The sequence below is a fragment of the Channa argus genome, chromosome 8, assembly GCF_033026475.1.
Source record: "Channa argus isolate prfri chromosome 8, Channa argus male v1.0, whole genome shotgun sequence".
Taxonomy (NCBI): Eukaryota; Metazoa; Chordata; class Actinopteri; order Anabantiformes; family Channidae; genus Channa; species Channa argus.
Genome location: NC_090204.1, coordinates 4,004,439 through 4,027,418, shown reverse-complemented (window position 1 = coordinate 4,027,418; position 22,980 = coordinate 4,004,439). Strand labels below are relative to the sequence as shown.

At 39.8% G+C, this 22,980-nt stretch overlaps 3 protein-coding genes across 4 annotated transcripts in view; 2 read left to right on the top strand and 1 right to left on the bottom strand.

The window, feature by feature from the left end:
- Positions 1-417: 417 nt before the first annotated feature.
- Positions 418-4,419, bottom strand: chst7 (carbohydrate (N-acetylglucosamine 6-O) sulfotransferase 7). Its single transcript, XM_067512369.1, has 2 exons — positions 2,888-4,419; positions 418-1,197 (listed from the first exon to the last, which is right to left on the bottom strand). Exon 1 carries the CDS (start codon positions 4,206-4,208, stop codon positions 2,910-2,912), a length of 1,299 nt encoding a protein of 432 aa, XP_067368470.1. The 5' UTR covers positions 4,209-4,419; the 3' UTR covers positions 418-1,197; positions 2,888-2,909.
- A 245-nt stretch (positions 4,420-4,664) lies between these two features.
- Positions 4,665-15,333, top strand: tubgcp5 (tubulin gamma complex component 5). Its single transcript, XM_067512367.1, has 23 exons — positions 4,665-5,073; positions 5,177-5,230; positions 5,720-5,828; positions 6,015-6,111; positions 6,199-6,278; positions 6,580-6,715; positions 6,863-6,980; positions 7,955-8,044; positions 8,257-8,350; positions 8,435-8,687; positions 10,046-10,248; positions 10,339-10,454; positions 10,542-10,810; positions 10,914-11,112; positions 11,292-11,480; positions 11,567-11,749; positions 11,861-11,945; positions 12,013-12,133; positions 12,497-12,648; positions 13,830-13,955; positions 14,212-14,300; positions 14,487-14,587; positions 14,686-15,333. The coding sequence occupies exons 1-23, from the start codon at positions 4,940-4,942 to the stop codon at positions 14,730-14,732; spliced, it is 3,045 nt and encodes a 1,014-aa protein (XP_067368468.1). The 5' UTR covers positions 4,665-4,939; the 3' UTR covers positions 14,733-15,333.
- A 629-nt stretch (positions 15,334-15,962) lies between these two features.
- cyfip1 (cytoplasmic FMR1 interacting protein 1) overlaps positions 15,963-22,980 on the top strand; it is a 26,222-nt gene continuing 19,204 nt past the window's right edge. Inside the window, exons 1-3 of one of the 2 annotated variants that reach the window (XM_067512366.1) lie at positions 15,963-16,219; positions 22,008-22,125; positions 22,494-22,583. In XM_067512366.1, the coding sequence (XP_067368467.1) occupies positions 22,009-22,125; positions 22,494-22,583 (207 nt within the window). In that variant the 5' untranslated portion in view covers positions 15,963-16,219; position 22,008. Of the gene's footprint in view, positions 16,220-22,004; positions 22,126-22,493; positions 22,584-22,980 lie in introns of both variants that reach the window. The other variant, XM_067512365.1, reaches the window with a different exon arrangement.

Genomic DNA, 22,980 nt, shown 5'->3' with positions numbered 1-22,980 from the left:
AGCATCTTATTAGGTTGCTCAGCTTTGTCTACTGATCAATGCAGTCATCAGGATAAGATTTACATTCAACGAGTTATAAATTAAACATAAACCCATTGAAGCTCAATCAGTTCAAATCTCAGGCTAGTTAATAGATTTACAGTTGATTAACAATTTTAATTTGCTTTATACATTCTAACCTGTGGCATTCAAAAATGCTCACTAATGTAGCGATTCAGTGTGAATAACCTCACCCTGAAGCCATCTACAGATATTTACCTAGACTGCTCCTCACTCATATACATTGAAAGCTAATGCAGGTGTGTTTTATTGTCCAGATTGTCAATAAAGGGTAAAGTGTTAAATCATGTCATACTGCATCAATATGAACAACAATCATACACAGTTTGAGGAAACATAGTTTTTATTATTCCTTCATTGAAATCAGTTTAGGTAAAGTAGTAGTTATTCTTTTTTTGACAATACAAATTCCTCAGACTTTTCCTCAAGAACAATTATGACAGAACCAACTTCTAAAGTTGAACACATAGATGCCGGCAAACATCACACCCCTCCTCAACACCAGACAGAGGAATACCAAAGCATCTTATAAACAATATTTTAGAAAAAAACAGTAAGAATGGTACCCAGTAAGAATTAGTATTTTTGATAGCAAAAATGTAACTAAAGAGTTCACTGGCAGAAGACAGACGCAGCTATCCAAGACACGTCTGTGAAAAACTTCACACCCATGTGAGAGGTTTATCAGTGGGGTGCTGCAGCTGTCCAGATTCCTGAGAGGGGGGGGGGGGGGGTTGGAATAATAGTTTGAGTCCTCATACAGCAGATACTGTAGTTTCTTTTTCCAAAGCTCTACATTATTGTTAATGAGCCAACTGTAGTAATATATCAGTGATGTTTAACACTACAGCCATGTTAAGCTGAACAGATAAGTCATGCAGGGAAGGGTGAATTCGATGCTGCCACCCTTACAAAGGAGGACCCACGTCAGGCTTTTTATGGCTTGTGCCGTCACAGGACTTTTGGAGGGGATTTGTGCTAATAAAGCACAGAAAGATAAAAGGTGGTTTAACCAGTTTTGCTTTTTCTCATTTACCCTCCCCTCATTCTTTCTGTCTACCAAGGTCCACGCTTGACAGCTCCCAGTGGACCACATTCCGATAGCTTGTTTTCTTATTCCACCTTGTGTCCTCAGCCCTGCAGACAAGAAAAAAAATCACCTGAGGATTAAAATAAAACCCCTCAAGTTGCAACATAGCTGCACACAAAAACAGATACAAGAACATGAGCAGTACAGATGCATTAAATGGGATTAGCCTCCATCCATAGCTTTAAATGCTGGGTGATGGTAGGGAACCTCCACCCTGTATCTGCTCCATGCTGACGGCTTGCATGCAGCCCCGCACTACAGAGCCTTGGTTGTGAGAGCTGGTGGGGACAGGCTGGTGGTAACCCTGGGAGCTCTATCCCATCACAGACAGCCATATACAATGATCGCCTTTTCAACAGTCTGAGGCCCAGTGACTCACTGCCAACCCCTTGCTATCCATGAGAGGACTCAGCATTGCCAGGGAGTAAACAACAAGGCCTCTATTAAAAAGCAGATCAGTTGCTTATTACTGAGAGAGAAATATTTCTGTCTCGCTGTGATGGCTTTAAACAATACACCACACTGGCATCCGCTGTGTTGAAAATCGCAACACTGGAATAACTACATTTGTGTAAAAGTTGCTTTCAAAATGTGTCCCTTTAAAAAAAACAAACAAAGAAACAACAACCTTAAACTTTTTTTTTTACATTTTGTGATTTAATCTCGTGAGAAACCTAAAAAGTAAAGTTTTGTGTCAAAAACCAGTAACACTGTGACAAATAAGTCATGACTGTCGAGTGCAAACTATTACTATAGTGAATTTAGAGAAGTTAGAACTTTTCTGCTTTGTGTACCCTGTTAGATGTTGTCTTGTGTTGTGCCTTTGTGTTAATTGCTCGCTGGGGACAATAAAGTTATTTTTGAATCTTATCTATAAAAAGAGCAGAGTCCGTTATTATCAGAACATCAGATAATTTGAGGTCAAGTCATTTCAGTTCTAATTATGCTGCACTTGTCTTACACAGACGCAATTTAAGGGGCTTCACATCAGCATAAGGTGAGTCTGTAATAGGGGAAACACAACTGTACATAATAAAAAAGATGTTTTCCATAACAAAAAAAAAACAATCAAAATAATTTAAATACACTTCCAGACATGCTTTATGAAACGTAATTTGCTGTAAATTAATTATCAATAAGGTATCTGATGTTTTCTTTTAACAAAAACATGACTCAGACATACATTCTTGGAATGACGGCGTATGTGTCCTGCAGGCTTCAAGTTTCAGCATCACTTTTGTGCTGCATGTAAAATAATGACTTGCCTCCCAAACTCGTCAAAGACTGCTCTTGCAATGTCATAATGGAGAAATGTTCTCTCTATGCAAGATGACAGTCATCTGGTGTCACGCTCTACACAGAAACCCTTCTGTAGATTAAAAGATCAAACCTCGGAGTGAGGGGGCTAAAGGCAAAAAACATTTTATAGTTGAGGCGGGGATTCAACTAGTTTGTCATATCAAACAATTTTGCCTGTCTCATACTACTGGTTCCCATGTCTACAGCTGTGTTTTCTGTTTTCAATTTGCCTTTCTCAAGGGTCAGGGGTCAGCCACAGAGAAAAACAGCAGACCTGGAACCAGTATGTGTTAAACCACAACAGGCCTGTACCGACAGCAGCAGAGGTTTAAAAAAAAAGGTGATTGTACCACAAAGGACCCTGTAATGTTTTGTTAATGTTTTGCTGAAACTTTACTTACTCGTGAACAAACTTCACTATCAGTTATCTCAGCATACCTGAATCTCATGGACTCCTTCGTCATGGCCTATTCTTACGTGGCTTTGTTACGTATTTTAGTTTCTTTGCTGCTTTCTGATACCCCAGGTGCCTCATGACTTCGCTGCAATAAGCCTCCACCTGATTTATCTGATCCACGCTGAGACGCTCCCTCCAGGCATTTATGGCTTCCTTTGCGTCCCTAGAGGATATCTGGAAGGGCTTCAGCGAAGAATATCCTTGACCGTGCGTCATGTTCAATGCAAATTTCTCTAAAGGAGCGGAGCTAGAGAGGTTGGAGAAAAGATAGAGCTTCTGGAGCTCCACCAAGGGTTGCAGGACCAGGTCCTCGTAGCGCATTTGGAGATAGTTATTTTTCAACCAGGGGGGAGAGTTCTTTATCAGCATCAGGTCACTGAGCCAGTTGTCGCAGATGATCTCCATGGCGCTGGAGACATAGCTGTCCACTCGGTTCACCCTGCTCGGGACCAGCAGGCGCTTGTACTTATCGCTTTGCTTTTTGCTCCGCAGGACCTGGATGCTCTCTTTTACCAGGGCCTGTTTGGATTTCATCCGCGAATTGTGCACAGCCCTCGGGTCTCTGAAGAGCTGAACGATCTTGAGATTTATCGTTGGGTCTTTAACTAAAGGAACCAACGTGCTCAGGTCCAAAACACGGACGCCTTTGATCACAATCATCGGGTACTTTTTACACTCCCTCTCCAGCTCTCGGATGTTCCTCTTTTGGCACTTTGAGCACTTGTCCTGATTTACAAGTCCAATTTCGTGCCGCTTGTGAGCATTACACAGCGGTTCCGAGCAAATGACCTTGTTCATTTTCCATCCAAAAAGGGACGAAGTCGTGAGGTTTTGCGACCCTGCGTACATTTTGAGGACGGAGAAGTCGCAGCGGTACAGAGCGTTCATCATGTCCCGCACTGCGCCCTGGAGACTTTCTCCATCCCCCGGGTACAGAGCCTGCCATATGTGCCACATCGGCTCGTAAAGGTAAAAAACATCGGGGTGCTGGTTGAACAACTCCCCGAAAAACGAGGACCCAGTCCTCCAGGTGGCATGAACGTAGATGTGTACCTGAGACTGGATCTGGTTGACAGCGGACACCTTTTGGTGGCTGCCGTTGAGTTTCTCGCCGTTGTCCCACAGCAACGCCACCGTTCTCTCCAAATCTGGACATCGGGGTTGCTGCTGCGTAAACCCCTGCTTCGCCCGTTCAACGGGTTTATCCCGGTAATCTAGCACATACGGGATCATCAGAAGTAACCCTGAATATGCCAATATCAGTACTAAATATTTCTTGTGTAGCCTCCTCTTCATCTCCATCTAGCGCGAGAGGGCTGGAGGACTTCAACGAACACCAGGCGAGGACTAGGTGAAGCTCCGTGGGCTCTTGAGTAAACTTAAAACGGTGCGTTAGCCCCGCCCCCTCACAACAACGTTCAACAGCTACCATTTCCCCCACTCACACAAACACATGCACACACTGGATTTTTAAGCAGCGGAATAAAGTAATTGTATAAAAAATGTCCCAACATAAATAACATTTTTGTTTTTTTTTTTAAATAGACGTAAAAAAAGTACGTAGTAAGCGCTGAGGAGGGAAGTTACAACGGAGAATGCCTTTAATGAGAAGAGATTCTAGCGGATACCGTAATCTGTCTGGGGTGCAATGCATTATGGGCTCTGTGTTTTAAATTACTGCTGAGTTTAAATAGTCTTTATAATAGCAAGAGCTATTCAATATTTATTTAATAATATTAATAGCAAGAGCGCTTAGACAAAAATTAAAAAATAACTCTTTGAACGTTTTTAAAATTATTGTTGCTTTGCGCATGCGCTCTCGCTGTCGTTTGTTGACGGAGGCGAACGCCGCGCGATACTAACATAAGAGAGGCTTCCTCGCCTCTGTAACTAATGGCGTATTTTGAAATATTATTCTCTGCATAATATCAACCTTAGCTGCACTAGCAGCAAGCATGTACTGATGGACTTGATAGCTAGCTACAAGTAGGTGCATGTAACGTGAAGCTAACTGCAGCACTGTCACCATCAACATGGCACATTGGAGCACCTTTGAAAAAGAGACGGAGAGAGAAACGAAGAAGTTGATAAGATGTATTAGCGGGGTGGAGGATGAGGAGGACCAGAATTTTCAGTTGGCCATGAAATTTGCCTGGTCGAATTTTAGGTGAGTTAGCCATTGATACGAGCGGGTCTAACATAGCTTGCACCTGCTAACTTGTAACCAAACTTCCACCGGCGATGCTACTAATCGTGTGATGTGTTGACAGGTTCCACCGCTACTTGGACGTGGACAGCCACAAAGTCCAACGCAGTGTAAATGGGTGAGTGTGCCTGTCATACTATTGACCCTGCAGCTGTCATCTGCAGGGACAAAACTTACCAGTTAGCCTTCCAGGATGCTTGACCCGTGTTTACTGCAAGACCTTCCTGTATTGTCTTGTGCAGGGGCCATGAGTCTTGGTGGATATTGTTAAATAAATTAGTCATTTTAACCAAATCATAGAATCTTTTTTGTTTTCAAATATGTCCAATCATTGACCAAACAGCTCCAACCAAATAAAAAAGAGTAGCATTCAGCTGTCAATGTGCTGCATATAAAAGTCAACATCTGCTGTACTACATACATCTGTACTTCATGTGTTTGACATAATAGTTGTATTTAGAATGATTCTTTCTAAAGTATGTTTTTTAGTTGATTTATTATTTTACTTGTACCGTGCTGCTACTGCACCACACACCCTCAACCCACCACTCCTTATGAAATGTCGAGACTTTTAATACAGTCATGTATTATCTGCTTCCTTTTTCAGAATCTATGAAAAGCTCATGGTCCACTCTGATCTGATTAAAGCTGAAAGCTGGATGAGGCTGACTGAAGAGTTCTTGAACTCCCCCTTGCCAAATACAGATGGAACAAGGGTATGCTTTAGACTGGCAAAATAATTAATTAGTTGAGAGAGAGTTTACTGACATGAAGACACATTTTTTATAAATACTTAACTTCATGCCCCATGTATCTTTAAGCACAGAGCCTTAGATCATGCCAATATATTTGTCAACTATTTAGCAAAAACTACAGTTTTCTTCTGTGTTTCTTTTTTCCAGACTGATGTACACTACAGCATACTGTCACTGCTGCTCGTATTGTCAGGGTCCCCATCAAACACTATCTTTACTGAAAGACCCAGGGTGAAGGAGGCTGGTGAGTGGGTGTATAGTTATTTGCTTATTTCCATTTCAAAACAATTTAACCTATTTAGTTTCCCTTTTAATGTGTGTGTATATGCAGAACCGGAGGACGATTTTGACTGGGCTCAGTATCTGATGGAGGGTGAGGACATAGACACTGGACCATACCCAGATACCCCTGTGAGTAAATAAAACCTAAACCCTGTAGTTAAGGACATAACCTTCTATAGTACCCGCACCTGAATATTGTATTATTCAGGGATAATATTGTAATTTATAATAATAATCATGAAGTAACAAAATGAACTGTAGAGTCAGGGAGATGTTTGTCAAGCACTGTCTTTAAATGCCGATTCAGTTGTGAGAGGAGATCCTCTCAAACATCTACATGGATCCACAGTACTCTTTATGTATGGAGGCTGTGAAGTTGTAGTCGCTGTACTAGGTCTGCTATCTAAATCAGTATTGATTGGGTTTTTAGGAGTGGTCTGAGGAGGAGAGTGAGGACAATGACAGTCAGCAGCCAATCAGCAGAGAGGACTCTGGGATCCAGTTAGATAGAACACCCCAGGAAGACCAGGACAACACTAACAAAGCAGTCCAAGTTACGTGGACAGGTGGGAACTCATCACACAGCAATTCATCCTATTAACAGAAAACATTTAATTGGAGCATTCAGAAGCTTTTTCCACTGAGACTAAAACAAGCACTTGTGAGTCCACATTTAAACTAGTATGGAAATAATTTCAGTTTGTGTCTTGCAGTTGGTGAACCTGAAGCCCGAACCTGGCTTGAACAACATATAGTGACACCGTACTGGGTTGCTCATGCTCCTCGTTTTCCACACAGCTTGCATTTACACTCCAACTTGCTCAATGTATGGTAAGACTCCAAACTATATATGCCTTTACTTTAGAATGTGGTGTGGAGAAACACTTACACCCTTGTAAAGGACATTTTGTGTGGGAACTCAACAAGTATTGTACCAGCTACCAAAAGGAGCTGACCACAATTGAAAGAGAGCTCAAAGGTAATTGCAAGATTGAGCTTTTCAAGTGGTGAAATCAATGGCTATACTTTATATAATGCTGATATGACATATGTGGGTTTCCTCTGTTTGGGTTCATATGGTGTATTGTAAGCTTAGTTAGACTAAGAAGCTTATGTATAAGCTTTAAAAAAATTACATTACACACAGTATTTCAGACAAATTATAATGACTACATAGCAAGAATAATGCCATCATATTTTAAGAAAAAGCTAGATTTCACAATATGGAAAAGTGACACAATATTATACAACTGCATAGTTGAAATGACGTGTATGTTTTCACACACGTCTTGTGTTTTACAATAGGATTAGATAATTAATGTCATATACTGTTAAGACTTTCACATTATTCTAGTCACATTATGAGGGTGACTGCGGTGCAAGAAGATAGAGCGGTTGTCCACCAATCTCGCAGTTATTGGTTCAATCCCCGTAGGAATGTGTGTGTGATTGTGAGTGTGAATGTCTGAATAAGCAGCAGTGTAAAGCGCTTTGAGTGCCAATAGGTAGAAAAGTGCTATATAAGTGGAGCCCAAGCTTCAATGACTTTATCGACATGACTCTATGATTTGTTCCCCAAAGTGTTTGGTATACATCTAATGAATTTGGCTCAAATTTCAAAACTTATGCCAATATCTAATGCTAATTCCCTGACTGACCATATATCATGAGTAAAAAGTTTAATGAACTGATAGATGTTGTTTTTATTACATATAAATAGCAAAGATAGTGTTAACAGTTAAGTTAAAGTTAGCTTTAGGGACAGTGTGAGTTCTAGTGATTTAAAATGTTTAAATGTTTCTCAGGGACCAGCACTTGTACAACACTGATCCATTGTATCTGCCAGAAGAAAAGGCCTTTGTCAGAGAGACCCAAGTAATACGGGAGACACTGTGGTAAGATGTAATGATGCTAAAAAGTTTGACTACGTTCTTTGTACGAGCAAAAAACAAATCCCCTACAATCTCACAGTTGTACCTTTTTATTAACTTGTAATAACATTGTAAACATTTGAGTCGTTGTTGAAATTCTCTTGTTCTTTATATGCTTATGTCAATTTTGGTGTTAATTTACACTTGAGCTGTATCATATGCCTATTATGTTGCAGGCTCCTGTCTGGAGTGCAGAAACACTTTATATTCCAGCACCATGATGGCAAGGTGTCAGTAAGGAATAATGTTGTGGTAACTCATCTGACTAGTGTAAGTTCCAGTTAAGATATACTTCTATCCTCATAACTTAGATTCCATGTCCAATTTACAGTCTTTTTCCTTTTTTTGCTGCAGAACTGTCTGCGCTCTGTGCTGGAACACATTGCTGTGTATGGGCAGGCAGTGTTTAGGCTCCAGAGGTTCATAGACGAGGTGACAGGGTACAGCTCGGAGCCTTGCCCACCAGGCTCCAGTTCCTCCTACAGTTCCAAGCAAGGCTCTGAGCCTCCCTTCAGGACCTACCAGGCTTTTGTATGGGCACTCAACAAGTACTTTACGAGCTTCAAAGAGGAGCTGACCACAATTGAAAGAGAGCTCATATGTAATGGCAAGTATATTTAAGTGTGTAAAATCAATGGATATATTCTGATATAATGCTATAACCCTGCATTTTATAAGATGATGCTGTCATAACACACGTAGTCTTTAAAAGGTGTCTGACTTTGCGCACAAAAGTATAGCATTAACACGTAACAGTCGCATTAAAATACAGGTGTGATCATTCACATTGAACAACAGTTGAACTAAAAATTATATCAAATGTCACTTTCAAATTTATACTAATTGATGAACATTTTTTAGAATTAATAATACAAATTTTCCGTCCAACAGCAAGTCAAAAACATTGAGACCACGCTCATGTCAATCTGTAATGAAGCAACAGCCAGTGGTTAACTAGACTTAAGATAAAGACTTGAAGAAAGAGGAAGCACTTCAAGATCAAAACCATGCCTACGCACATTGCTAAAGGTTACAGCACAACTATAACACAATATATATTGTATATATACATGCACTTACGTACATGTGTTTCCTGTTTTGTTTTTTTTAAATTTAAATTAAATTAGCAAAGAGATCAAAAAAACAACTTTTCACGTTGTCATTATGACGTATTGTTAGTTTTTATTAGGTATTTGTAGAACTTTAAGGCAGACAATGTAACATAACAAAATGTGGAAAAGGTTAAGTGCTGTGAATACTTTCCGGATGCACTGTATCTTCTACAGTAAGTCAGATGACTCTCAGAATGTCAAAACCTCCTTTTAACTCCGAACAACAGTACTTAGTGCAGTATGACTACACTAGTTGTGGGTGAAACTAAAAGCACTGTGACTGCCTTAGCACCATCATTTGATCCACTTAATCCACAGATTTGGACAACAGAAGGCAAACACTGCACACAACGTCACTGTCATGACTCCACCAACCTAATAATTAGCAGACAATACAGTGCACATATAGTGCTATAGTTTCATATGATCAGGATATTTTAAAATCAAAATTATATACATCATAAATTTAATGCTAATAGACAAAAGGTGATTATGTTCCACAAAAATCTTCACAAAAAGAAATCTTTTTTTTAATTAATATTACGTAATACAATCTACAAAGATCTTGCAGAGTAAATGATGTTGTGTATAGAATGGCCTTTGTTTATTAATATTATATAGCTGTTTTTATTAGCTTATTAATATGTATGAGCTGTAATTGAACTAGAACAGGCCCTTTAGAGGTCAACTGATCACAGTAGAGAAAGGACGCATCTGTGCTGCAGTACAGCAAGACGCTGTATAGCCATAATGGTGCTGTTGTATTGCTGTATTTAATATTTGTCCCTGTCACCACAAACACTGATTTGTGTCTTATGGCAGATGCTATATAATGAGTTGTTCGCTTTTGCAGATGAAACCGTGACCCTGTCCGCTGTTCTTGAGCGACTCAGTCCTCACTTGGCACAGATCAAAGTTTTGCACAAAGTCTTCTGCACTGGAGTTGCTGAAGTCCCCCCTGAGACCCCAAATGTTGTGCGGGCTTCACATTTACTCAACACCCTGTACAAGGCTATAATTGAGTATGATAGTGTCGGGGAAGCATCAGAGCAAGCTGTGAGTGGTTGGTTCAGATAAGGAAGGCAGTGTTTGTAGATCATAATAACAAATCTTCAAGCATTTATTTTGGTCACGTTTCCCTTCCAGGTGGCTCTATTATTTTCTCTCTGGACGGAGACAGTTAGACCCTATTTAGAGATTGTGGATGAATGGATTGTTCATGGCCACTTGTTTGACCCTGCCAAGGAGTTTATTATCCAAAGGTATAAATCAAAAATGTTTTTTTTTTTTCACAAGGCATGACTTCCAACATGTCCAACCTCCAAACGTTTGCTGTTTTTCCTACACAGAAACAAAGATGTCCCAGTGAACCACAGGGATTTCTGGTATGCCACCTACACACTGTACAGTGTGTCAGAGATGGTGGATAATGAGGAAAAGGTGAGCGATGCAGCCAGTGGGAGCTCTGGAGGGGATCAGGGCTCCAGCAACAGGCAGCTCACAATGGTATCCTTCCTCAAACCAGTCCTCAAGCAGATTATCATGGCAGGGAAGTCAATGCAGTTGCTTAAAAATTTGGACTGTAAGGAGCCTGAGCATTCACAGAGATCATCGAGAGGTTAGATTTGCCCTGCAAGTGCTGCTATTTCAGTTTCTGTGTGATGTACAATCCGTTTGGGAGTTACTGTATTTTCTTGAAAGATGTTTGTTTTCCACTGTAGATGCAGAGAGGAAGAGTTTATACTCACTATTTCTAGAGTCAGTGCAGTCACGCCTCAGCAGCCAAGAGGAACCCCCAGGAGACACAGTGACGGATCAACAGAACACTAAGAGGAGACTTGTAAAGATGCAGTCCATCGTGGCGCAACATCTGGAGATCGAAGACGTCCATGATCCATTACTGGCCATTAATTTTGCCCGGTAAGAAATTGCACCCTTAATGCTTGTTATCTACAGGCCTTATCCTTTCAAGAAAAAAGCTCAGGGCTTCAATGTAGCTTTCACTAATGCAGCTTTTATAATCTCTAAAAATGGATCTGTCCACAAATAATTAGATTTTGGGGGGTTTTGAAGCCGGTCTTGTCTGTGTTGCCCCTCAGGCTCTTTTTGGAGCAGAGCGACTTCCATGAACGCTTCTCAGGAGGAGATTTTATTGTGGACCGCTCATCTCAGTCTGTAACCTGTCAAACATTTGAGCTCACCCTTCGGTCCTGTCTCTATCCACACATAGAGAGGAGGTACATTGAGTGTTGTGGGAACTTGATGGAGACTCTGAAAAAGGACTACAAGTAAGCCTCATTGCTGGAGTTAAATGATTGAGAATCCTTTTTTTTTTTTCCTGTTAATGGATATAAAGCATCTGATGTCTACCCAGGCTCCTGGAATACCTCCAAGCCATGAGGAACTTCTTCCTGCTAGAAGCTGGAGACACCATGTATGATTTTTACACCGCTATCTTTGACAAGGTGCAGGAGAAGGAGAACTGGCAGCAGCCATCTTTTCTCAACGTGCAGCTGCAAGAGGCAGTGGGACAGCGCTACCCAGAGGATAGTAGTCGGTACTGCATGTCTTTATAAGTGAACAGTCAGATAAGTCAGATTTTGTTTTGCCATCTTTTTTTTTTTTTTTAATTATGTCTCAGTTACTCCCATCATTTTATTTGTTACAGGTTGTCAGTCTTCTTAGAAACCATTGATCCTTCTAGAAAAAAACACCCTGTGAATAATCTAGAAGTTCTTACCCTCAGTTACAAGGTAAGCAAAGGGAGTGTGTTTGCTTACATTTTGTCAATGTGTCATTTACATATTTTACTCTCCACAGGTCCCCTGGCCGGTTGATATTGTGATCAGCTCAGAGTGTCAGAAGATCTACAATCAAGTATTTCTCCTCCTGCTGCAGATCAAATGGGCCAAATACAGTTTGGATACCCTTCGATTTAGTGGTAGGCCTTAGAGTTAGGACTGGTTGTGTTACAGAAAATGTATTATTATTTTGACATTTGCTTAGTTGTTTCAGTGACTTTTAAACAAAAATTCTAAAAGATAAAAAAAAAAAAAACTGATTCCCACTCCTCTAGTAAGAGTATTTTTTAGCTGCAGTCTTTTTTTAGGATCAGCACTTTAGAATTCTCCATTTTACTACATTCACCAAATTAATGCTTCAGTAAGAGGCGTGTGTGGCAACAGATTGGGCTTTGATCTTGCATACATTTCCTGTGTATGCTGTGGAGCTTCAGTGCATTCTGTCATTCTGTAAGTCACTAATAATTAAAGTGCATTTTCTTATATGTGACATTTTCATTTAGATTTCACAGACATCACTAAGAAACTGGAGGGAGGTCTAGCTGAGGAAGTGAAGGTCAAAGAGCCTATAAATCAGCAGATTCACCGAATGTGTCTGCTGAGGGTCAAACTGATGCACTTTGTCAACAGCCTTCACAACTACATCATGACCCGGGTGAGAGGAATCTTAGAATACACATTTTCACTGTGCACATGCACCATAATGAAGGAGCTAAAGGGAATGTAACCACTATTAATCGGATTGTTTGCAACAGTCACCACGTTAAATTTTCCTTTGCTCACCATCCTGATTCAAAAAATTTCATTCGGCGGTGAAAATAAGTGATGCTGCTTTAAAGGGCAATTGTAATTTAAATGGCCATACTGTTAAAACCAGAAACTACCATTTTTGAAAATTAACTTAATCAAAAGTTGCAAGGTGATTTTCATTGCACATGAAAATGAGCAGGAAATATAGGGCAGGTAAGAAAATCAATATACATGATGTTTTTGAAAATTGTCACTAGTGAAGTGCTGTACCCATTTCCAGAAAGGTTGGGACACTGTGAATGCAATGATATCAAAATAATTTAAAAATGGTTTTGATTTTTAGAAAAACACATCAAAGACAACATATCAAATGTTGAAACTGAGAAATCCAATTTTTGTTTGAATGGAAGCTCATTTTGTATTTGATATCAGCAACATGTTTTAACTTCCATTAGTGAATGCAGCGAGAAACCGTTCTCTGATAATAGTTTTCAGAGATATTTTTCTGAGCCCATGTAGTGATTTAAATTACAGAATCATGTTTGCTTTTTGTGAAGTGGCCCCTAAGGACCCAAAGTATGGCCCTTCATTTTTGGTTTTTGACCCTGTGCCTTGTGTACTGAGATCTCTTTTCGGAATTTCTAAGGATATTATGTATCATAGATGTTGAAATTATTATTATCCCCAAATTATTTGCAATTTTACACTATTCTTGATTTGTTAAACTATTTATCTAATTAGTCTTTAACAGACCAATGTAAATCACCCCATCCTTCTAAATGACTTAGCTTCTGTGGGATGCTCTTCGTTTTGTTTTTACCCAGTCATGATACTGACCTGTTGGTAATTAACCTCATTAGTTGTGAGATGTTCCACCAGGTGTTCAGCATTTAATATGTTGATAAATAAGTTATCTTTGATTTGTTAATTATTACCCTCTGTTTTTATTTCCCATCGATAGAGAAGGGATTTGTACACAGTGAGCTAATTTATGCAAAACCACTGTGATTTTAAATTAAACTAAATGATTTGCACGTAAATTTTATTCAATCATTTTTTTATTCTATTCATTTACTTTCTTAACAGATTCTGCACAGCACTGGACTGGAGTTCCAGCACCAAGTACAGGAAGCCAAAGACCTGGACCAGCTGATCAAGATCCATTACAGATATTTGGCAACCATCCATGATCGTTGCCTATTGAGGGAGAAAGTAAATGGCACTCAAATTAGATGTAGTGGAGCGTTGATATTGTTAATTTCACAATGCTGTATATCTATCAGCTCTAGCAACAGGCTTCATTATCTAAGCTGGACGGAAAGGAATTATAGTAAATTAATGTTTGTCCTCGTCATGTAATCATATTCCGTCTCCACATCTAGGCAGCTGGGAAGTGCGAGCATTTTGTCTGCATTTCTATTTTTTTGATTTTATATGTTGTTGTTCAGTGGAGTTCTGCTTTTTTCAGGTCAGTTTTGTGAAGGAGGCAATAATGAAGGTTCTCAATCTAGTCCTCATCTTCTCTGACCGATGGCAGGCCGGATTTGGAGCCTGGAAGTAAGAGCTCACACATTGACTAGATGGGAATGAATTTATCGTACACACATTGCTCATAATGTCAGTATCTTTGCAGTGGCTTGTTTAAAGATGTCAAGATGTTCAGGAACGCCTCAGCATTGCACACCTTAGGAGATACCAACAACCAAACCTCTAAGTTGTGCTGTGTTTATCTCGTAATTACAGGATTGAGTCAATCGATAAGATGGAGTCAGATTTCAAAAACTGTCACATGTTCCTTGTGACAATACTCAATAAGGCTGTATGTCGTGGCTCCTTCCCTCATTGTAAGTAAAACCCATTCCTACAGATGATCAGTTGGCATAATTTAGTGACCCTATTACAGTCCCTACTCATATTTTCTGTGTTTGTCCATCTCATACAGTGGAGTCCCTCGCTCTTTCTCTGATGGCAGGGTTTGAGCAGTGCTGAGAGACCAATTCTCCTTTCAGTGCGTTGGCAGAATGGACTGTTTGGTTCTCCTTGTTGCCAGCTATTCTTAAACAGTTGTCATTGTTCATGATGATGTGCAGATGATGTCACTGTCTGACTGTGGGAGACTTGGATTACATGGTGTGGCTTTTTTGGACCATAGTCAAACAAGCTACTTATGTCAATACATCAGTTTCTCTATTTACATAAATTACATTTTGTAAATGTCCTTTTTTATGAACTGTAAATCTAATTGTTAATAATGTGTATAAGCACAATAAATCTTGTGTTGGCAATGTAGGTGTATGATGTTATGCAACATAATGAAACATTGCTTTATAATAAAAGTGTATTAGCAATAGTATTGACAGTGTAATTCAACTAATTCATAGTATTAACAAAAAGTGATCACAAACTAACATTTTGCAGATTGTACCTATACAAGACAGCCTTTTTTACTTTAATACTGGCTAAGGCTCTTAAAGCACGAAGACAGTTACTGGCCTGTGTCAGTGTAGTGGTCATGTTGTGTTTGGCTCTCAGTTCCCCTGCTGAAGGCTGTTACTGAAGGTATTTTTAAGGAAGGCAAAACGGGTAAACATCAATTCTATTGATTGCAACACAATTTACACCTTATGTAAAAGGCCACAGTCTGGCATGAGTATTTCCAGACACTACATGGTATAAGATTAGACATATCCTATTAGTCTTATTTATTTTAGGAGTTCAGTAAGGGAAATGAAGAGGTTCAGCCCTTTACACTGTTGTTTGGGTCAGCGGATATTTTTCTGAATAAAATTAGTGTTTAACATAAACGGATATCGCTTCAACAAAGAACGTTGGCGTATTTCCTTATGTAAATAAACAGTATGCACTAAAGAAATTGTGCATGAACCACTTAATTCATTTGCAAATAAAATCCAAAGTTTCCTTTTTGTTTCCGATGTTGAATTTTATTTTAAACAGTATTGACAAATAAACATTTGCTTCTCGTTTTGCAGCTTTCATTTTTCAAAATACAAAACTATATTGTTGGGATCATTAAAAAAAACAAAAACGATATTTGAAGTGAGATTTCTGCACACGCTGTCCAATCCATGCGTGTACGTGACGTAGAGGATGGCTATCGCGGCCGACCACCCTCCAGACCCCCCGGGGAACATTGTTAGTGTACATTCCTGTGTCTTCACCTTTTATCCTCCCTCCGCGCCCTAGTGGAGGCGGCTAGCACCGCAGCTCTGAGCCGAGTTTCCTGTTGAGTTTCCCTGTTTGACGGACAGGAACTCCCAGCTCTACTTCTCTCCCCCGCCCATGATAATAACACCGACCAAGGAAAGATTCCTCTGCCCGACGACAGAAAGGAAAAAGTCGGACCAAACGCCTTCGAAGCCGGACTGCACAGTCGCCAGAGGGGATCAACGTCCCAACTAAATGGCGCTGTAGCCTGGTTTACAGACGCTAAAGTTTTCCCTGCTAACCAGCGCCGGGTGAGTCGAAACGACTGGTCCCCGAGTTAGTTTCTAAATGTGTAACTGAACTTGTTGCTAAGTTAACTCACCCACGGGGGAAGAAAGAAGTTGCGTGGCGTTGCTTTGAGTTTGGCTTTCACAACGTTAGTGTGAAGTATGAAAGGGCTCATATTCCAAACATACTTGTGACAAATTAGCTCGAGCAGGTCAGCAGCTTGTTTCAAAGCAAATCCATTTTCCTGGCTCACAGGCCCGAGCGGTGACTAATCTCAGGCCACGGAGCTGGGATGTAGCTATTGCCGCAGATAACGACGTGTTGCGGGCAGCGCAACACGCACGGCACAAAGACCCATTGCTAGCAGCGGGTTTCCCCACTGTGAAGTGATTTTGGAACAGTTTGTCACTGATTGTAAGTTGGAGCAGAGCTTTGAGTTTGCCAGATGTGTGATGGCCACAGCACGATCAAAGTTACTGAAGGAACTTTTAACCAACTGCAACATGTGAACCAGAATATTATTTCTTGAGCAAACCTTTTTAACCCCCTCTCCTCCTCCTCCTCCTTCTCCTCCTCCTCCTCCTTTGCTTGTTGTTGGGAATTACTGTAGTGGCGAAGTGGCTGCGTTTAGGAACCAGACTTTACTCCCCACCCTACTCACGTTGCATTCACGGCCAGGGCATCCACCGTAAATGCCGACACAGTCCACAAATTCCAAACATTTGGAAATGTGTGGGACGCGTTGATATTTGGGTGAAAAGACACGTTCAGCCTCGAATTGTCGGTGTTTTCCACTGCATTGTCCGTCAAATAAGATATACGTGCCCACAGTAACATGGGGATTTGAATGTGTTGCTTCTGCTGCTTTTATTTGTTACTTTTGCTGGGGTCTTATCAGGGTTCGTTTGTCAACACTAAGGAAGGAAGCAAACTGATGAAGCATAAAGATACTGTAGGTAAAACCACATCTGTTGTTGTTTTGGTTAAAGTTGTGTGTTTTTTTTTTCTTTCTGTGGTTGAATATCCTTAAGGCGGCAGTAAAGGCAAAATGGGCAAAATAGCTCAGATTATATACTGCAGTATGTTATATACAGTACAGTGGTAAAGCCACTGAAACTGAGCAGTGGGTTTGTATTCACCACCATTGTTCTGCTGCCTTTTGATCACCTACTTATCGTTTGAGCCGATGTGAGCATGCAGCTTCTGTAAAACCCATAAGAACGGCTGTATTTGCATTGCTAGGAATTCCTACTTGTCCTGGAATTCAGTAGAGAAAATAGACAAGACACATCCAAATCATGACAAGGATGCTGTTCATCGGGATAAAATATTTGTTTTCATTTCGTTGTATCCCTGCTAGATTAAGCACATGCTTCTGGATTTAAGAGAAGACTGTTTATGTAAGAATTACCGATGATCTCTGAGCAGTCAGAAACTATTGTAATTTAGTGTAAGCACTCATTTTCTTAAAAGAATTTCAGTTATGTGCTATGCACTGACTTTGTGTGCACTGATAAGACGTACGTGTCACATTGGTAACTGTGGTGTGAAATCCTGCAAAATAAGTGTTGAGATATTGGGTTTTCACACCTCCATCAAGAGAAACATTTACAACTTCCTTCAGAGTGGCTCTGTTTGTTCCGTGCCCTTTATTGCATGTTTTCTGTTTCTGCCATATCTGAGGAAATGTGTTAAGGTAAGTGTTATGCAGAGCATAAGTTTTTGTTGCATCTGTTTCTCACTTTGATGTTAGTGAGGAATACTGTGTATATGTGGCTTCCTTCTTCTGATATAAAAAGATATAGAAATGTGTGATCTGCTGGTATTTGTATTTGCTGGTAGAGCTTGCTACTTGTCAAAGTTGGACCAGGTGCAAGACAACAATATAGCTCATGCTGTACCACAGATTTGTATTTACTGGTGTAGTGTGACTGCTGTTTGCAGACAGTGACGGAAAAAGGTCAGTTCACACAAACGCATGAATACAAAAATCACAATTAATCATCAAGCTTTTCAGCCTATTTTGAGGTTCTCTGGTTTAGAGCTTTTTCTCTGATATTTCTGCTGCCACATCACAACAGTAGCTATGTTTACACTGACCCAAATATTACTCCATAAATCTCATTATAAGCGCAATTAAGAATAAAAATGTGGCGTGTCACAACTTTCTGTTTGATCAGAAATATTTTGTTCTTGTACTCTTTTCATCTTTTAAAATTGCACTTCGTGTTTTTGTGATTACTGCTTAGAGCATCTTAAAGACCAACAAATACAAAAAAAGTTGTTTATGATACAATGTGGGTCTATTTTGGTTTTGTTCATTTGAAGGAACTGTCTGAAGCTAAAAAATCCACTTCTGTTAAATTGTGAGCAGGCTAAACACTCCACAATCTTTGCACACTTCAAAAAAGTTTGTTTGAGCGTGTAAACGTTATTTATATAATAAGCCCTTACTTTTAATTGTTGGATGGCCACCCTAAAGCCAGTACTCTCCTCAGTTGGGCCACCCTTAGGAAAACAGCGTTAATGTTGTTAATAAAATCTATGACAAAAAATATGTGTTGAAAACGATGATGACAATGAGAATGGAACTAAATACAAAGCACCCTTTGAAAAAACATACCTGCATTGTTTTATTATCAGTGAATAAAAACGTGATAATGTTAAAGAGGAAGTAACAGACACGAAGAAAGTCTCATTTACTGACATTCAGCATGTCTGGAAGGATGAACCAGTTTTCTCCATATTTCTGCTTAAACGTTGGTGCACCAGCTGAATCAATAGTCTGCATTCAGGACTGGAACCCTTCAAATCTAGAATCATCCCTGTACCAGAGTTTGGGAATCGGAACTCACTGGGAAAAGACTTTATAGGAACTGTGACTTGGATCAAAACATAATCTCTCCACTGTTTTATTTTTTCATGCCATTTTGTAACTCAGGGAAAATGTTAGAAATGCAGATTTCCACATTAAGTTCTTTTTGTGTGATTTCAATAATTGCAAACTAATACTTTGTATTATCATTGTTGCATAGACGTGCTTCTTGTTTGCTCTCTCTGTGACACACCTACGGGGTTCCCTACGTGGTCTGAGCTCCTTACTGTGAGAATAATTGTGGCTGCAACACGTAGTAAGTGTAGTATGCAACACACTGCAAGGTTAAACTAACACTTTTAAAAACATGACTTGTCTAGTTTGTGCATCATCTTCTTCTTCTTATCTGTGGAGACAGCAACAGATGCTGTGTAAACAGGAACCATGCACTAAAACAAAACCACCAAGGTTCCTTTTTTTTTTTTTAACGAATGGTCATTGTTCTAAAGGCTCTTTTCAAGTTGTTCAACAAACAAATTCTTACACATGAATTTGGAAGAAATGAAACTGTTGCTTCATGTTTTTTTTTTCTTTAAATATAATTTCATATCAGTTAGTAAGCAGAAAAACGTGTTTTATTTTTAAAATGCAGAACTTTCAGTTACTTACTTTCAGTTTCTTGGACATCAACTTCCAGTCATTCCTTGTCTCAGAGTGGACCCTGAATCACATGCCCCCCTTGTCTATGATTTGTAGTTCCCTGTTTGCTCTCTCAGATGAGTGATCCGCTGCCTGTCATGCTGCTGACAGCTCACTTTGAGCTAAAAAAAGACTATGAGTAATGACGTGTTCTAAAAAATGGTTCGCTTAACTCTTTCTGCCTAACCTCCTCTTTCCAAAACTATCAATTCTAACCACAACTATATTTATTCCCTGTTCAGTTCTCAAACACAGTTCACTCCTGTCAACTTCTGTAATTGTATAACATACATCAGGATTATATTCGACGCTTTCAGTTCCATACAGTTTATATAAAGTATTGTGGTTAGCACTATTGCCTCGTAGCTACAAGTTCCCTGGTTCCGTTCCCTGGTGCGTTGCAGCCGAAGTTTGCCCGTTCTCCTCATGCTTGCGTAGGTTTTTCCCCCCCGTTTTCTGGTTTCCCCCCAAAGTTCGAAGACATTCATGTTATATTAATTTGAGACTCCAGAGACTCCCTGAGACCCTGAACGCTATAGGCGGTTAAAGACAATGGATGGATGAAGTATTTATTGATTACAACTTACATTAACTACATTAGGTATTTACTAGGGCAGCAGCACATTTCTAGATTTGTCTTCTGTATACTCTAAGATGTTAGATATTAAATAATCTAGTCAACATTTATGAATTAACAAATCTAATTGTCAGGGTTATGATGTAACATCAAACCACTTATTAATGCAAACCCGTATCAGTCTCAGACAAAGATATCTGTAGATCTTTTTTACTACATAAAAATAATATTCAGAATTATAGCAATGAATCCTCATTTATCAAAAGGTGTCCTTGTAATCTGTCAAAAAGCACTGAAAGACTTTTCACTTCCTCACATAATTTAATTTATCATACTAACAAACCAACATTTTGGTTTGGGCTTCATGTTCCTCATCAAAAGAGCAACTGCCTTTTGTAATTTGATGCTGCTGACAGTGGTCACATTGCACATAGTTTGTGGAAATCTGCTGTGCATGCGTGGACTTGCATCAGGCATCCAGGTCCATGCTTTGCATAATACCTGAATAATAAATCGCACTATTTTTATTCATTAAAAACCATGATTCCATAGTATAGGCAGGTAGTAAAATTATCTCCTTCTCTAGTTTGCATTAGGTTCATTAGCAGCTTAAATGGAAACATGACAAGTTTTTTTTATAGTCTGAGATGTGTTTCTACTTCTCAACTGTACTCTGTTGGACAGCAACATTAAAATATCCTGTCAATTTACCCGCGATAAAATGGTGATTAATTTTAATTTGTAAAACAACCACATATCACATGAGTCAAAGGTGTGGAAATGTTATTGTCTATTTACAGAGTCAAGTCCCATGGCAACAGCCTTTTCAATTTTTCCTCAAATGACATCCTAAAACAGTAACATGGTCATGTTAAGGATTACAGGCCAGGCTGTTAAAACTAGGAAGATACTGAGCATTAGTATCAGTTGTCAAGCTAACGCTGTGTAAGTACAGAAAAAGACATAAGAGCTACTGTGTGTAGCAGTGGCCCATTAAAAAAAATCACTATTGTGCAGCAGAGCTTTGATTGTATGGACTCTTCTATCTGCAGGAGTGGGGAGGTTGGTGAACTCGTCTGACCCCAGGTCTGTGCATGCAGTGCTGGTCGTGCTTTTTTTGTTAGTGGTCGGTCACTGTGGATTGTTTGACTCGCCAACTGTTCTGATTTCAGTAAGGTTGTTTGGTGTCAGTGATGTCTGAAAGCCAGCAGTCAGCATCAGCATGAGAATGCAAACTGAAGCATGTAGTAGTCTGTAGTAGCTCGTCATTCTACATCTAAAATAGGTGGTTAAATGCATCAGATTTAGTGTTTAACACCATCGACTGTCAGGATGTGTGGAGAAACACTCTAATTCACATAAAACAACAGATATGTCCAGGTTGGATCAACTGGTTTTCAACACAGACCATGATGGTTGATACTGAATAAGGGAGGCAGCTTGATAAATGTTTGCACAAAGTTGAATCTAAAACTCTGTGCAGCTGTTTTTTTTAGGACGGCGTCCAGTTAGGTCTTACCACCCCTCACTTTGCTGCTGGTGTCCAAGGTTGTCAAAACCATAAAACACTAAAACCTGTAATGAGGCTGTGGTGAATAAAGTATGTTTTTCAGCGCTTTAAAAGCTTGTACATTAACACTGTGATTCTTACTGCAGAGCTGCTGGGCCTGCATTTCAAAACAACTGTTGAAAACCTGATTCATTTTGCCCTTTTCAGCAGCATGACGACTGCAGTGACTTTAGAGGATGCCCTCTCCAACGTGGACCTGCTGGAGGAGCTGCCGCTCCCGGACCAGCAGCCATGCATCGAGCCCCTCCCTTCCTCGGTTATGTATCAGGTCAGTGCTGACTCTGTGTATTTAAATGCAGTTACATAAAATAAAGAAAACATAAATTGATCAACTCATACATTGAATCACAATAATATTGATCAACCCTGATCAGCATCATTAGCATCAGGCATTAGAATACACATACATTGCAGGCAAATACACTTAGTTGGCACTATACCAGTTACACCAACGTACCCAACAGGATGAGCATGCATTGGAGGCTGCAGAACAGCATTCACATTGCACAAGCACACTTGTTTTACAGTGTTGTGGTTACCAGCAGTATAAATATTAGAATTTGTCAGTATTGTGTTTTGCCCTGTATATAACTGATATTTGTACCACTGAAATTTTGTATTAACATCTTTCCACAGCCCAACTTTAACACCAACTTTGAAGACCGAAATGCATTTGTCACCGGCATCGCCAGATACATTGAGCAGGCCACCGTCCACTCAAGCATGGTACGGAAATTATTTTATAAGATTGTCAGCTGTCTGTCTCACCTCAGTAATGGCATTGAACAATGAATTCACTAGAAACAGGTCAAAGGCATGTAAGGACAGGATCTCATGGGACACTTGTTTGTCCCAGCAGAGCATTTGCTATTGTGTAGTAATCACTTCAAAAGATCCAAAACCTGAAGCAAATGGCTCAGGGACAAATGGATTCATTGGACAATTTCATAACAGGAATAGTAGGGCTTTGTGTCTAATTAGTGAGGGATAATTGCTCAGGGTCTGACTCAAACAGCACTTTGTATGGATGCAGGGCTGGCTTGAAAGCACTAATGCACGTCCCTGCCACCCACAGAGAATAAGTGACATACAAAAGAAGTAATGGCACATTCAGATTTTAATG